Source organism: Hyla sarda, chromosome 4, assembly GCF_029499605.1.
Source record: "Hyla sarda isolate aHylSar1 chromosome 4, aHylSar1.hap1, whole genome shotgun sequence".
In the NCBI taxonomy this organism is placed as follows: Eukaryota; Metazoa; Chordata; class Amphibia; order Anura; family Hylidae; genus Hyla; species Hyla sarda.
In genome coordinates, this window is record NC_079192.1 from 220,915,559 (window position 1) to 220,930,006 (window position 14,448).

The following is a 14,448-nucleotide window of genomic DNA, read 5'->3' on the forward strand; positions in this document are numbered from 1 at the left end:
CAGCAACACTCAGAAAAGCAAGCTCGAGCAGCGTTTGCAGAAGCCTTAGAGACCAGGGGAGTAGGAGCACAGGAGTCACGTCTAGCATGGTCACCGGCAGGCGAAGGACCCTCATCAGAGGAGAACTCATCCTTTGTGGACTGTGTGGCTGCCTCAGCCACATGTTTGTTTTTCTTAGACCGGCTTCTCGGACCTCCCATGGCCACCAGTAACAATAGCACCACAAAGTCCATCAAGACAACACTGCAGCCCTTCAATAGGATATTGAAAGTAGATGCACAGTAGATGCACAGTGGTTGCCAAGTAGATGCACAGTAGATACACAGTAGTTGCACAGTAGATGCACAGTAGATGCACAGTAGTTGCACAGTAGGTGTACAGTAGATGCATTAGATTCACAAAGTCCCGTATAACAGGGCACTAGCAGCAGAATATAGAAGGACACAACCGGATCAGCTCTAAGCTTCCCAGTACCATACAGAGGGCAGCTCACACCCTCACAAACTGCAGACTCACTATAGTAGGGTCTCCACCACCTCACCTTCTCCCGTCAGGATCCAATGCCAGGCAGTCAGTCACCAAACTTCCATCGATGAAGCAGGTTATAGTGCTTCCCAGACTCAGCAGAGGACCCCAGGGGTTAACTTATCCCACCTTGACTCCTAGCAGCAGCTGACCACTGTCAGAGGCCACACACACTCTCCTCTCTTCCCGGGTGCAGGAGTTGCTCACGTAACTGCTGGCTCCGCCCATGAAGGATAAGCAGTGGCAGACCTCTCCCCACTTTCAGGGCCTCCACGTCGTCCCCTTCACCTGTCAGCCTCACCACAGCCTCCTCCGCTCTTCTCAGCTGCACGCTGCCGTCTGGCAGGCCTGCAGGGATCCCCGGCCCCAGCCAGGTCCGCAGCAGCAGAAGCCCCGGCACGCCGCTCTCCTCACGCCCCACGGTCCAGGACGTCACCGGAGGTACCCGCAGTCCCTCCTATACCACCGGAGCACCAGAGGGGGTGAGTTGGTTCCCAGATGGATTAAAATTCAGGATGAATAGAGCTGGGCTAGAGGGAGCACAGCGATGTGCGACCGCTCAGCTATCCATGCAGGCCACGCCCCCATATATAACATTTTAATAGCATTTCATCCTTTGTAGATCTGCTGTTTATTCAGTACATGTCTAATAGACTTTAAATATAAGTGTTTCTTTGACTGAGCCAAGTAAGGCTATGTTCACACCATTCAAAGTACCATTCTTTCCATATCAAAATAGAAAGCATTGTTTCCTGAATATTAAGGCTAGAATTAATATAAAGATTAGTAATAAATTATTACTTTTATTAAAATCTGTTGCTTCACTGATTTCAATTTCAGTTGGGGAAATATTGGAATATTAGGTCTCAGGTTTATTTTTGTTTTACTAGGTAGAATAGTGTTCTACAAAAAGCGTTCATTTGTAAAATAAAAAAGAAGCTATTTTGTCATTTTTAGCGGCTTCCGTTTCTACACAGTGCAGTTTTTGGTAAAAATTGCACCTTATATTTATTCTGTAGGTCCATACGGTCGCAAGGATAGCCAATTGATAGGTTTGATTTTATTTTACTATTTAAAAAAAATCACTTTTTATTCATTTTTTTATGGAATAAAAAAGTGACCAAAATAAGCTATTTTGGACTTTTGAATTTTTTAAATTAACGATATATTTTTATAGTTCGGACATTTATGCACATGGCGATACCACATATGTTTATTTTTATTTTCACTGGGTCTTTTTTAATGGGAAAAGGGGGGTGATTCAAACTTTTATTAGGGAAGGGGTTAAATCACATTTATTAACACTTTTTTTTTTCTTTTTGCAGTGTTATAGCCCCCATAGGGGACTATAACATTGCACACACTGATTTCCTATACTGATCACTGTCATGCAATAGCTGGATCTCAATGGATCTCAGGCACGGAGCAGTCATTCGGCGATCGGACAGCGAGGAGGCAGGTAGGGATCCTCCTCGTGTCCTGCAAGCTGTTCGGGATGCCGCGATTTCACTGCGGCAGTCCCGAACAGCACCACTGAGCTAACCGGCAATTTTTAGCAGAGAGCACTGTGGACAAGACAAATTAGAAATTCAAAAAGAAAAACATTTCCTCTGTAGCATACAGCTGCTAAAAAATACTGGAAGGGTAAAGATTTTTTAAAGGGGTACTCAACTGGAAAACTTTTTTTTTGTTTGTTTAAACAACTGGTGCCAGAAAGTTAAACAGATCTGTACATTACTTCTATTAAAAAATCTTAATCCTTCCAGTACATATCAGCTGCTGTTATGATCCACAGGAAGTTATTTTCTTTTTTAATTTCCTTTCTGCCTGACCACAGTGCTCTCTGCTGACACCTCTGTTCATTTTAGGAACTGTCCAGAGCAGGAGAGGTTTTCTATGGGGATTTGCTCCTATTCTGGACAGTTCCTAAAATGGACAGAGGTGTCAGCAGAGAGCACTATGTTCAGCCAGAAAGGAAATTCAAAAAGAAAAGAACTTCTTGTGGATCATAGCAGCTGATAAGTGCTGGAAGAGTTAAGATTTTTTAATAGTAGTCATTTACAAATTTGTTTAACTTTCTGGCACCAGTTGATTTAAAAAAAAAGTTTTTCTGTGGAATAGCCCTTTAAAAGTAGTAATTAACAAATCTGTTTAACTTTCTAGCATCAGTTCATAAAAAAAAAAAGTTTTCCACCGGAGTACACCTTTAAGAGATGGCAATATGTCTAATTGTTATAGTTATCTTTCAAATTATGTAAAGGGCCTTACTTTTGGGGATCCCAAGGATTTACCTTTTTGTAAAAAAAAAAAATCTTATAGAAGTTCAATAGTTTAGATCCCACTTGGTCTTAGTCCTGAAACCCACTGCGAACCAGAGTCCTGAAGTGAAGTGGACGGCATCACTGCCTGGCAATCCGCTTGTTCTAGCTCTTTTAAAGGGGTACTCCACCTCTAGACATCTTATCCCCTATCCAAAGGATAGGGGATAAGATGTCAGATCGCCGGGGTCCCGCTGCTGGGGACCCCGGGGATCTCCGCTGCGGCACTGCGCTATGATTACTGCACAGAGCGAGTTCGCTCTGTGCGTAATGACGGGCGATACAGTGGACGGAGCAGCGTGACGTCATGGCTCAGCCCCTTGTGACATCACGGCCTGTCCCTTTAATGCAAGTGACGACCGCCACGCCCCCTCCCATAGACTTGTATTGAAAGGGGCGGGCCATGATGTCACGAGGGCGGAGCCGTGACGTAACGATGCCCTGGCCCCTGTATTGCACGTCATTACATGCAGAGCCAACTTGCTCTGTGCAGGAATGATAGTGCAGTGCCGCAGCGGAGATCCCCGGGGTCCCCAGCAGTGGGACCCCGGCGATCTGACATCTTATCCCCTATCCTTTGGATAGGGGATAAGATGTCTAGGGGCGGAGTACCCCTTTAAGCCATAGTCTATAATGAAGTTAATGAGTCAGATTTGATTGACAGCCTGGAAGTGAACCATGCTGCTGTGCACTTCACATTATTGTAACTTGCAATTGCAAGCATTTTGAATTGTACCTGGTGAAATCAAAAATTTTGACATGTCTGGATGGCATGTCAAAATTTTTTGGGTTGACAGGTACATGTTAAAGAATAAAAGATCTTTTTAATTATATGCTTTTTGTGCACAAAATGCACAAAAATGCATTCCCGACCGCAGCCATATCAAAATGTGGGTGTCTGATACACTGCACAGACTGTGAGGGGTAAAGATGGCATCTACAGAAAGTGTTTACATGCAGTGGCAGTCAATTCTGTGGGCACAATTAAGAGGAAATGGAGGGAGTGGTCGTCATTTTAAAACACATTATTAAAATGCACTTTTATTCTTAAAGGGGTACTCCACTGGAAAACATTTTTTTCTAAATCAACATGTGCCAGAAAGTTAAACAGATTTGTAAATTAAATAGGTACATATAATCAATTATGTAAAACCAGTCCTCAAGGATAGTGAAATAAAGAGTTAAAAAGGAGAGAAAATGAACGAGAAAAAGGTAAACAAATGTAAAATCAATAAGTTAAATGTCATAAAATAGATACTGAATAAATAATTATAGTAAATGAAAGTAAATGAATAATATGATAATAAAGGACCTGAATCAAGGATAATGCAGTAAAATAATACAATATAACATTTATTCACAAGATAATAGCTTACATCTGGGCAGGGCCCTTGCACCAGACGTTAATAAGATATTGATATTAAAATAGATGTAATATTAAAAAGTCATTTATAAAGCAACCACCTAAAATAGGGCTAAAAAATTTCGAAATGTCCAAAAATAAAATGGTCAGGTAATATAGTTCAGAAATAAAGTGGTCCGGTAATGCAGTTCATGAAATGATATAATGGAGCAGTTCAGGGAGCGATATGCCGATAATGTAGGTTTGATAATATTATGTAGTACCTGTATGCCGATTTGAGTGGTATCACTTACTGGTGAAGTGCAGCCGGCATCCTCAGGAGTAGCAGTCTTGCAGTGAGGGTTTCTGTCGGTGCTGGCACGGCGTGGTGGCCGGCCTTTGTGATCGATGGTGGTCCCAGTAAAGTGGATTGGATGGGTCCGGCAGAGACAGGTTGGCACGGGATAGCGTCCGGCCACAAGTGGAGTATCGTGGATGAAGAGGTGATCGCTGACCCTTGGCGTCCTCATGTCCTAAGAGGAGAGGATCGTGCGTGCTGTCCACAGAGGTCCCAGAATAAGCGGTCTGCAGCGCTGCCAAAACCGAGGTGGGCTTTAAAAGTAGTATAAGGTGGTTGCCGTAAGTAATGGGTATAAGACCAAGGCTATACGTGTTTCAAGAGGACTGTCTTATTCCATAGATAATATATACTCATTATCTATAGCTACTGAAGAATAAGACAGTCGTCGACCACCTTATACTACTTTTAAATCCCACCTCGGTTTTGGCAGCGCTGCAGACCCCATATTCTGGGACCTCTGTGGACCGCACACACGATCCTCTCTCCTTAGGACACGAGGACGCCAAGGGTCAGCGATCACCTCTTCATCCATGATACTCCACTTGTGGCCGGACGCTATCCCATGCCAACCTGTCTCTGCCGGACCCATCCAATCCACTTTACTGGGATCACCATCGATCATAAAGGCCGGCCATCACGCCGTGCCAGCACCGACAGAAGCCCTCACCGCGAGACTGCTACTCCTGAGGATGCCGGCTGCACTTTGCCAGTAAGTGATACCACTCAAATCGACATACAGGTACTACCTACTATTATCAAACCTATATTATCTGCATATCGCTCCCTGAACTGCTCCATTATATCATTTCAATCATTTCATGAACTGCATTACCGGACCACTTTATTTCTGAACTATATAACCGGACCATTTTATTTTTGGACATTTCCACATTTTTTAGCCCTATTTTAGGTGGTTGCTTTATAAATGACTTTTTAATATTATTACATCTATTTTAATATCAATATCTTATTAACGTCTGGTGCAAGGGCCCTGCCCAGATGTAAGCTATTGTCTTGTGAATAAATGTTATATTGTATTAATTTACTGCATTATCCTTGATTCAGGTCTTTTATTATCATTATATTATTCATTTACTTTAATTTACTATCATTATTTATTCAGTATCTATTTTATGACATTTAACTTATTGATTTTACATTTGTTTGGTTCCACATCACCTTTTTCTCATTCATTTTATCTCCTTTTTATTTCTTTATTTCACTATCCTTGAGGACTGGTTTTATATAATTTATTATATATACCTATTCACTTTACTAGGTCTTTTGGGGATTCAGACCGTTCCAGTTAACCTCGGGAATAGTATACCCCAGTGAGCTACACATACCCTTTTACTTCTCCAAGATTTGTAAATTACTTACATTTAAAAATATTAGTCAGTCCAGTACTTATCAGCTGTTATATGCTCCACAGGAAGTTCTTTTCTTTTTGAATTTCCTTTCTGTCTGACCACAGTGCTCTCTGCTGACATCTCAGTCCATTTTAGGAACTGTCCAGAGTAGAAGCAAATTCCCATATCAAACCTCTCCTGCTCTGGACAGTTCCTGATATGGACAGAGATGTCAGCAGAGAGCACTGTAGTAAGACAGAAAGGAAATTCAAAAAGAAAACAACTTCCTGTGGATCATACAGCAGCTGATAAGTACTGGAAGGATTAATATTTTTTTTAATAGAATAATTTACAAACCTGTTTAACTTTCTGGCACCAGTTGATTACAAAATGTATTTTTTTCCAGTGGAGTACCCCTTTAACATTGTCTTGGTAAAGTAACATATATTGGGAGGAATTTACTAAGGCTGGGTTCACACTACGTTTTTGCCGTACTGTTTTCAATCCGTTTTTCTAAAGAAAACCGTATGGCAAAAAAAGGATGGAACAGTATGGAAAAAAGTAAACCGTATGCGTTTTTAAACAGTATACTGTTTTTAAAAGTGCATACAGTTCCGTCAGTTTTTATTTTTAAAAAAACATACGTTTTTGAAAATTTCGTCCATTTTTAATGGGAGGGGTCTTGGGTTGGGACTTTAGGATTCAAATGCGCGTGTGCAAAGTAAAAACATATACGTTTTTCCCATATGGAACCGTATACATGTGCGTTTCCCATTGACGTCCATGTTAAAAAAACGTATGTGGTTGCAGTACGGTTTTTAAACCGGAGTAAAAAAAAACGTACTGCAACCGCATACATTTTTTTTAACATTAAAAATGGACAACATTTTCAAAAACGTATGTTTTTTTTTTTTTTTATAAAAACTTATGGAACTGTATGCACTTTTAAAAACAGTATACTGTTTAAAAACGCATACGGTTTACTTTTTTTTTTTCCATACTGTTCCATCCGTTTTTTTGCCATATGGTTTTCTTTAGAAAAACGGATTGAAAACAGTATGGCAAAAACGTAGTGTGAACCCAGCCTTAGGCTGGGTCCACACTACGTTTTGTCCCATACGGGAGCGCATACGGCAGGAGGGAGCTAAAACCTCGCGCTCCCGTATGTGACCGTATGCGCTCCCGTATGCCATTCACTTCAATGAGCCGACCGGAGTGAAACGTTCGGTCCGGTCGGCTCATTTTTGCGCCGTATGCGCTTTTACAACCGGACCTAAAACTGTGGTCAACCACGGTTTTAGGTCCGGTTGTAAAAGCGCATACGGCGCAAAAATGAGCCGACCGGACCGAACGTTTCACTCCGGTCGGCTCATTGAAGTGAATGGCATACGGGAGCGCATACGGTGACATACGGGAGCGCGAGGTTTTAGCTCCCTCCTGCCGTATGCGCTCCCGTATGGGACAAAACGTAGTGTGGACCCAGCCTTAGACAGACATTTCACAGGCTGGATAATGTCACACATAAGTAAACCCCCGGCAGTGGACAGTCACGCTGGATTTATCAAGCGGCACACGCCAAATCCACCGCCAGAAATCTATCACCTTGGAACTGCCATATATTTCAACTATAATTCACACATGCACTAGGGTCCACAGCCCTTTTGTGTGAAACCATGTCTCATCTGTGACGATCCTTGCCCACTTGGCGAACATGCTGCAGATAAGCAAAAAGACACAAAATGTTAGTGCAGATCAGGAATTTGTACAAAAATTTGTAGCTATTTGATCTGCACCAGGCATTGTGTACAAATTCTGTAAAGATATATTTTTTTAAAAGGTAAACAATGCAATCTTATATAGTATATAACATAATTAAATATAATTACCATTCAGGGCATCTGTTGGCAACAGAGATATCTTATTGTCTTACAATTGTGATTGTCTAAATCAACATGGTGTTTTGTTTGTTTACAGGTTTGGCATTTGCATTACTTGCTGAGGTTCCAGTGGGATATGGACTGTATTCCTCCTTTTTTCCCATCTTGACCTACTTTTTCTTGGGAACATCAAGGCACATTGCAGTTGGTAGGTTCTTGGAGAACGCTGCTTGCTTTTATTTTTGAAACAGCATTACAATAATGACACCCCTTGTCTTTAGTTCCCAGGAGAGAAGATAGCAGACTGATGGCTACTTTAGTCATATTAGTTCTAATGTGGCAGCATGAAGGATTTGTATTTGTGCATGAGTGAGGTCTCAGAACAGAACAGATCCTTCAGCTATGGCTCATTATTCATTTCTTTATTAAAACTTTGGGAAAGGTAGTTCAGCAGTGACAGCAGCCCATGTAGCTTCAATAGAATTGCCTGCCTGGGATATAGTTGCATAGAAAGAAATGTAAGCTCACAGGTTCTTACCAAACAAATGAAGCATTTCTACAAAACACCCTGACATGTATCCTGTGCTAAGAATAGTTTTTATAGAAATTTCTGACTATATGCTGGAAACTTGATCTAAATCAGACTTTAATAATTGTTGAATATAAACATTTATGCCAACAGGACCATTTCCAGTTATTTGTTTAATGGTTGGCCAAGTTGTTCTCGCTATGGCTCCTGATGAAAAATTCCTAATCGCAAACTCCACATTAAATGGGACTCAGATAGATTATGAAGCCCGGGATGCTGCGAGAGTTGTCATATCCAGCACATTGAGCTTTTTAATTGGAATAATACAGGTAGAACAATTTATATCTCTGTATCTCTGTGATATATATAATTTGTGTGTATTAATTGGGGCATACAGCACTGTTAATAAATTCATTACCATTATATAGTATTAACAAAACAAAATAAAGAGCCTCTGTTTGCATTATAGTATTTTATGAACTTTTCACATTGGCTACAGGAGCAATTCAAATCTACATTACCACAAGGCTGCTTGAGGAAATAATTATCTGTGCATCTTACTTGGGTATATTTTACATCAGTTAGCCAGAAGGTTTCAGATTTTTATTTGTTTCATTTTGTTGTTCTTACTTTTAAGTTTTAGCAAAACCACTGCACTGTAAATTGGTCCACATTTACTAAAACTGTCTAATTAGACAGTGTAAATTAATCAAAGGGCCTCTTACCATTTTATTAATCTATTGCATACTTAAAGGGGTACTCTGCTGGAAAACATTTTTATTTTAAATCAACTGGTGCCAGAAAGTTAAACAGATTTGTAAATTACTTCTATTCAAAAATCTTAATCCTTCCAGTACTTATCAGCTGCTGTATGCTCCACAGGAAGTTCTTCTCTTTCATTTCCTTTCTATCTCACCACAGTGCTCTCTGCTGACACTTCTGTCCATTTTAGGAACTTTCCAGAGTAGGAGCAAATCCCCATAGAAAACCTCTCCTGCTCTGGACAGTTCCTAAAATGGACAGCGGGAGGTGAGCTGTCAGGAGGTGTCAACTGAGAGCACTGTGGTCAGACAGAAAGGAAATTCAAAAAGAAAAGAACTTCCTCTGGAGCATACAGAAGCTGATAAGTACTGGAAGGATTAAGATTTTTTAATAGAAGTAATTTATAAATCTGTTGAACTTTCTGTCATCAGTTGATTTAAATTTTTTTTCCAGTGGAGTACCCCTTTAAAGGGTTACACTGCTCCCCAGCATCTGGAAATCAATGTTCCGAATGCTGGGTGCAGTGCAGGCTTTCGTGTTCATGCCCGCCCCCTCGTGAGGTCATGCCCTGCCCCGTGATTTCACGTCCCGCCCCCTCAATGCAAGTGTATGGGAACTTTCCAGAGTAGGAGCAAATCCCCATAGAAAACCTCTCCTGCTCTGGACAGTTCCTAAAATGGACAGCGGGAGGTGAGCTGTCAGGAGGTGTCAACTGAGAGCACTGTGGTCAGACAGAAAGGAAATTCAAAAAGAAAAGAACTTCCTCTGGAGCATACAGAAGCTGATAAGTACTGGAAGGATTAAGATTTTTTAATAGAAGTAATTTATAAATCTGTTGAACTTTCTGTCATCAGTTGATTTAAAAAAAATATTTTCCAGTGGAGTACCCCTTTAAAGGGTTACTCTGCTCCCCAGCATCTGGAAATCAATGTTCCGAATGCAGGCTTTCGTGTTCATGCCCGCCCCCCTCGTGAGGTCATGCCCTGCCCCGTGATGTCACGTCCCGCCCCCTCAATGCAAGTGTATGGGAGGGGGCATGACGGCCGTTGTGCCCCCTTCCCATAGACTTTCATTGAGGGGGGCGGGGCGTGATGTCACGAGGGGGCTGGCGTAAACACGGAAGTATTTGGAACATTGAGGGGAGTAACCCTTTAAGACTGTCTAGTACTCTAAGGTTAGACCAACTATTAGTTGGTTTAAATGGGTTGTTTAATGAAAGAAACAACCTGTGTATGGTGTCAAAAAGTATAATAAAGCAACTTACTAATACAATGTTATTAGCCATAGTGCAGAGATCCTGCTTAACAGCTATGCTATTTTCCTTTTAACCTTTAATGTCACATCACATACTTTGACAGCACTCTCCTCTCCCCTCTCCTCCTGTCAGCAAGGAATGATGTCAGTGATGTAAATGGTGGGAAGCTGGTGTTACTGCTCATTACATTTAAGGCATCAGGGAGCCTGTTCTGACGGAAACTACTGTGACTAAGAACGGGCTCCCTGCTATCTTATTTAATGTGTTATAAATCTAATGAGTAGTAAAACCAACTCTCCCCTTCGCATCACTAGTCTCAACCCATGCTGACAGGAGGGAAGGGAGGAGGAGGGACAGGAGCTCTCTGCATTTAGAGCCTGTGATATTACAGGAAGAGAGCACGGTTCAAATGGAAGATCTCTGCACTATGGCTTATACCATTGTATTAGTAAGTTGCCTTATTATACTTTTTGACACCTTGCATAGGTTGTTTCTTTCACCTGACAACCCCTTTAAACTAGAACACAGTGTAGTACATTAAGCCATAATGCCTTTTAACAAAGTCACAGAAACGTGTCTAAAGCCCATAATAAATGTGTAGAAAGTCATTTAAAATAGTTTTTCCTGTCCCCATGGAATGTTAAAGGGGTATTCCAGGCAAAAACTTTTTTTTATATATCAATTTGCTCCGGAAAGTTAAACAGATTTGTAAATTACTTCTATTAAAAAATCTTAATCCTTCCAATAGTTATTAGCTTCTGAAATTTTCTGTCTAACTGCTCAATGATGATGTCACGTCCCGGGAGCTGTGCATGATGGGAAAATATCCCCATAGGAGCTGCATAGCTCCTGGGACGTGAGTCATCAGAAAGCAGTTATACAGAAAACAACAACTTAACTTCAGAAGCTAATAATTATTAGAAGGATTAAGATTTTTTAATAGAAGTAATTTACAAATCTGTTTAACTTTCCGGAGCCAGTTGATATATAAAAAAAAGTTTTTGCTTGGTATACCCCTTTAACATAAATAGTAAAGAAGAAAATGGCTGCAGAAACCAGGGGCAACAGAGGGCCGGTATACCTGTTTGATATGTTCTCCGGATGATTCAGCAATATATAAGAAAAATGCTGTGTGCCCAGACAACAGCTGCAAGGCTAAGTTTTCACACAGCTTATTTTTGGCGTTTTATTTTTAACTAAAATAAAAACTGCCAATGCTTTTTCCTGTGGTTTTTTTTGCTGGCCTATTGTCTGGCATCTTGTTTTAATTTTTGTGGAAATTGCTTTTTTAATGTTGGCATTTTTTTTTACTGTTTTCAGAGTAAGGATTGTACACCGCAAAAACTGTAGAAAAAACACCAAAGAAAAGGGAAACCCACCTTGTGTTTTTCTTTCGGTTTTCTATGGTAGAAAAAGTGCCAAGTTTCAAAGAAAATACATCATAGTCTGAGCATGCTTAAAGGGGTGCTCCGGTGGAAAACTTTTCTTTTTAAATCAACTGGTGCCAGAAAGTTAAACAGATTTGTAAATTACTTCTATTAAAATGTTTTAATCCTTACAGTACTTATTAGCTGTTGAATACTTCAGAGGAAATTATTTTCTCTCTGCTGACATCACGAGCACAGTGCTCTCTGCTGACATCTCTGTCCATTTTAGGAACTGTCCAGAGCAGAATATGTTTACTATGGGGATTTTCTCCTACTCTGGACAGTTCTTAAACTGGACAGAGATGTCCGCAGAGAGCACTGTGCTCGTGATGTCAGCAGAGAGCTCTGTGTTCCAAAAAGAAAAGAATTTCCTCTGTAGTATTCAGCAGCTAATAAGTACTAGAAGGATTAAGATTTTTTAATAAAAGTAATTTACAAATCTGTTTAACTTTCTGGCACCAGTTGACAAAAAAAAAAGTTTTCCACCAGAGTACCCCTTTAAAAAACTGCCACTGAGAAAAAAAAACACCACTGAAGAGTAAAAAACGTCAAAACACAAAGTTGGTTTGGTATTTAATATTTTCCAGCTAACACCTGGCCGCTGTGTTTTTTCCCCAAAAAATACTGTGCAGTGTGTTTTTTATCTAACATCGAAGAGCCAATTATACTTTTTAATGACACTAATGACACTTCAGTTTACATAAAATGTTCTGTAAAACAAAAAAAATTTAAATTGCAAAGTGAAATTGGAAAGCATTTTTAATTTTTCTGTCAACAGAACTGTAGCTCACATAGTTACCAGTTTGGTTTTGATCCCCTTAAATTCAATTTTTTGTGGGAAATAAGGTAAAAAAAAAAATTTGAATTTCCCATCACTGTAGTCACCTTGCGGGATACATACCAATTTTAATAATTCAGAAATTTTCACATGCAGGGATTTTTATAGGGAGTTAAGATATTCTTATTTGAAAATGACAAAGGAGGTGTTTTGAATTTCAAATATGTAGCTTTTTTTTTTTTATACTTTTAGTCGTCCTACATGACATATACATTCACTTTATTGCTTATACAGTACAATGTATTTCAGTGTATTGTCACTCTTAACCCCTTAAGGACCAGGCCATTTTACACCTTAAGGACCAGAGCGTTTTTTGCACATCTGACCACTGTCACTTTAAATATTAATAACTTTGGAATGCTTTTAATTATCATTCTGATTCCGAAAAAAATGAAAACTTAGCATTTTTCTAACTTTGAAGCTTTCTGCTTGTAAGGAAAATGGATATTCAAAATAAAAAAATTTTTGGGTTCACATATACAATATGTCTACTTTATGTTTGCATCATAAAATTTATGAGTTTTTACTTTTGTAAGACACCAGAGGGCTTCAAAGTTCAGCAGCAATTTTGAAAATTTTCACAAAATTTTCAAACTCACTATTTTTCAGGGACCAGTTCAGTTTTGAAGTGGATTTAAAGGGTCTTCATATTAGAAATACCCCATAAAAGACCCCATTATAAAAACTACACCCCCCAAAGTATTCAAAATGACATTCAGTAAGTGTATTAACCCTTTAGGTGTTTCACAGGAATAGCAGCAAAGTGAAGGAGAAAATTCAAAATCTTCATTTTTTACACTCGCATGTTCTTGTAGACCCAATTTTTGAATTTTTGCAAGGGGTAAAAAGGAGAAAATTTTTACTTGTATTTGAAACCCAATTTTTCTCGAGTAAGCACATACCTCATATGTCTATGTTAATTGTTCGGCGGGCGCAGTAGAGGGCTAGAAGGGAAGGAGCGACAAATGTTTTTTGGGGGGCATGTCACATTTAGGAAGCCCCTATGGTGCCAGGACAGCAAAAAAATAACACATGGCATACCATTTTGGAAACTAGACCCCTCGGGGAATGTAACAAGGGGTAAAGTGAACCTTAATACCCCGCATGTGATTACTGACTTTTGCATATGTAAAAAAAAAAATAATTTTTTTACCTTAAATGCTTGGTTTCCCAAAAATTTTACATTTTTAAAAAGGGTAATAGCAGAAAATACCCCCCAAAATTTGAAGCCCAATTTCTCCCGATACAGAAAACACCCCATATGGGGGTTAAAAGTGCTCTGCTGGTGCACTACAGGTCTCAGAAGAGAAGGAGTCACATTTGGCTTTTTGAAAGCAAATTTTGCTCTGGGGACGTGCCGCTATTAGGAAGCCCCTATGGTGCCAGAACAGCAAAAAAAAAAAAAACACATGGCATACCATTTTGGAAACTAGACCCCTCGGGGAACGTAACAAGGGGTAATATGAACCTTAATACCCTACAGGTGTTTCACGACTTTTGCATATGTAAAAAAAAAAAAATATTTTTACCTAAAATGCTTGGTTTCCCAAAATTTTTACATTTTTAAAAAGGGTAATAGCAGAAAATACCCCCCAAAATTTGAAGCCCAATTTCTCCCGATTCAGAAAACACCCCAAAGGGGGGTGAAAAGTGCTCTGCTGGAGCACTACAGGTCTCAGAAGAGAAGGAGTCACATGTGGCTTTTTGAAAGCCAATTTTTCTCTGGGGGCATGCTGCATTTAGGAAGCCCCTATGGTGCCAGAACAGCAAAAAAAAAAAACCACATGGCATACCATTTTGGAAACTAGACCCCTCGGGGAACGTAAGAAGGGGTAATGTGAACCTTAATACCCTACAGGTGTTTC

General features: G+C 39.9%; 1 protein-coding gene and 1 long non-coding RNA gene across 7 annotated transcripts in view; one reads left to right on the plus strand and one right to left on the minus strand.

Annotated features, from left to right (window-relative positions):
• The window catches only part of LOC130368994 (pendrin-like), a 222,433-nt gene that overhangs the window by 109,022 nt on the left and 98,963 nt on the right, over positions 1 to 14,448 (plus strand). For all 6 annotated transcript variants that reach the window (XR_008892636.1, XM_056573591.1, XM_056573592.1 and 3 more), the window contains 2 exons: positions 7,870 to 7,980; positions 8,455 to 8,630. Coding sequence is in view for 5 of the 6 variants with exons in the window: in XM_056573591.1 (XP_056429566.1) it covers positions 7,870 to 7,980; positions 8,455 to 8,630 (287 nt within the window). In the remaining variant the exon portion in view is untranslated. The remainder of the gene's footprint in view (positions 1 to 7,869; positions 7,981 to 8,454; positions 8,631 to 14,448) is intronic.
• LOC130369006 (uncharacterized) overlaps positions 1 to 14,448 on the minus strand; it is a 97,936-nt gene that overhangs the window by 47,389 nt on the left and 36,099 nt on the right. The window lies entirely within an intron of this gene.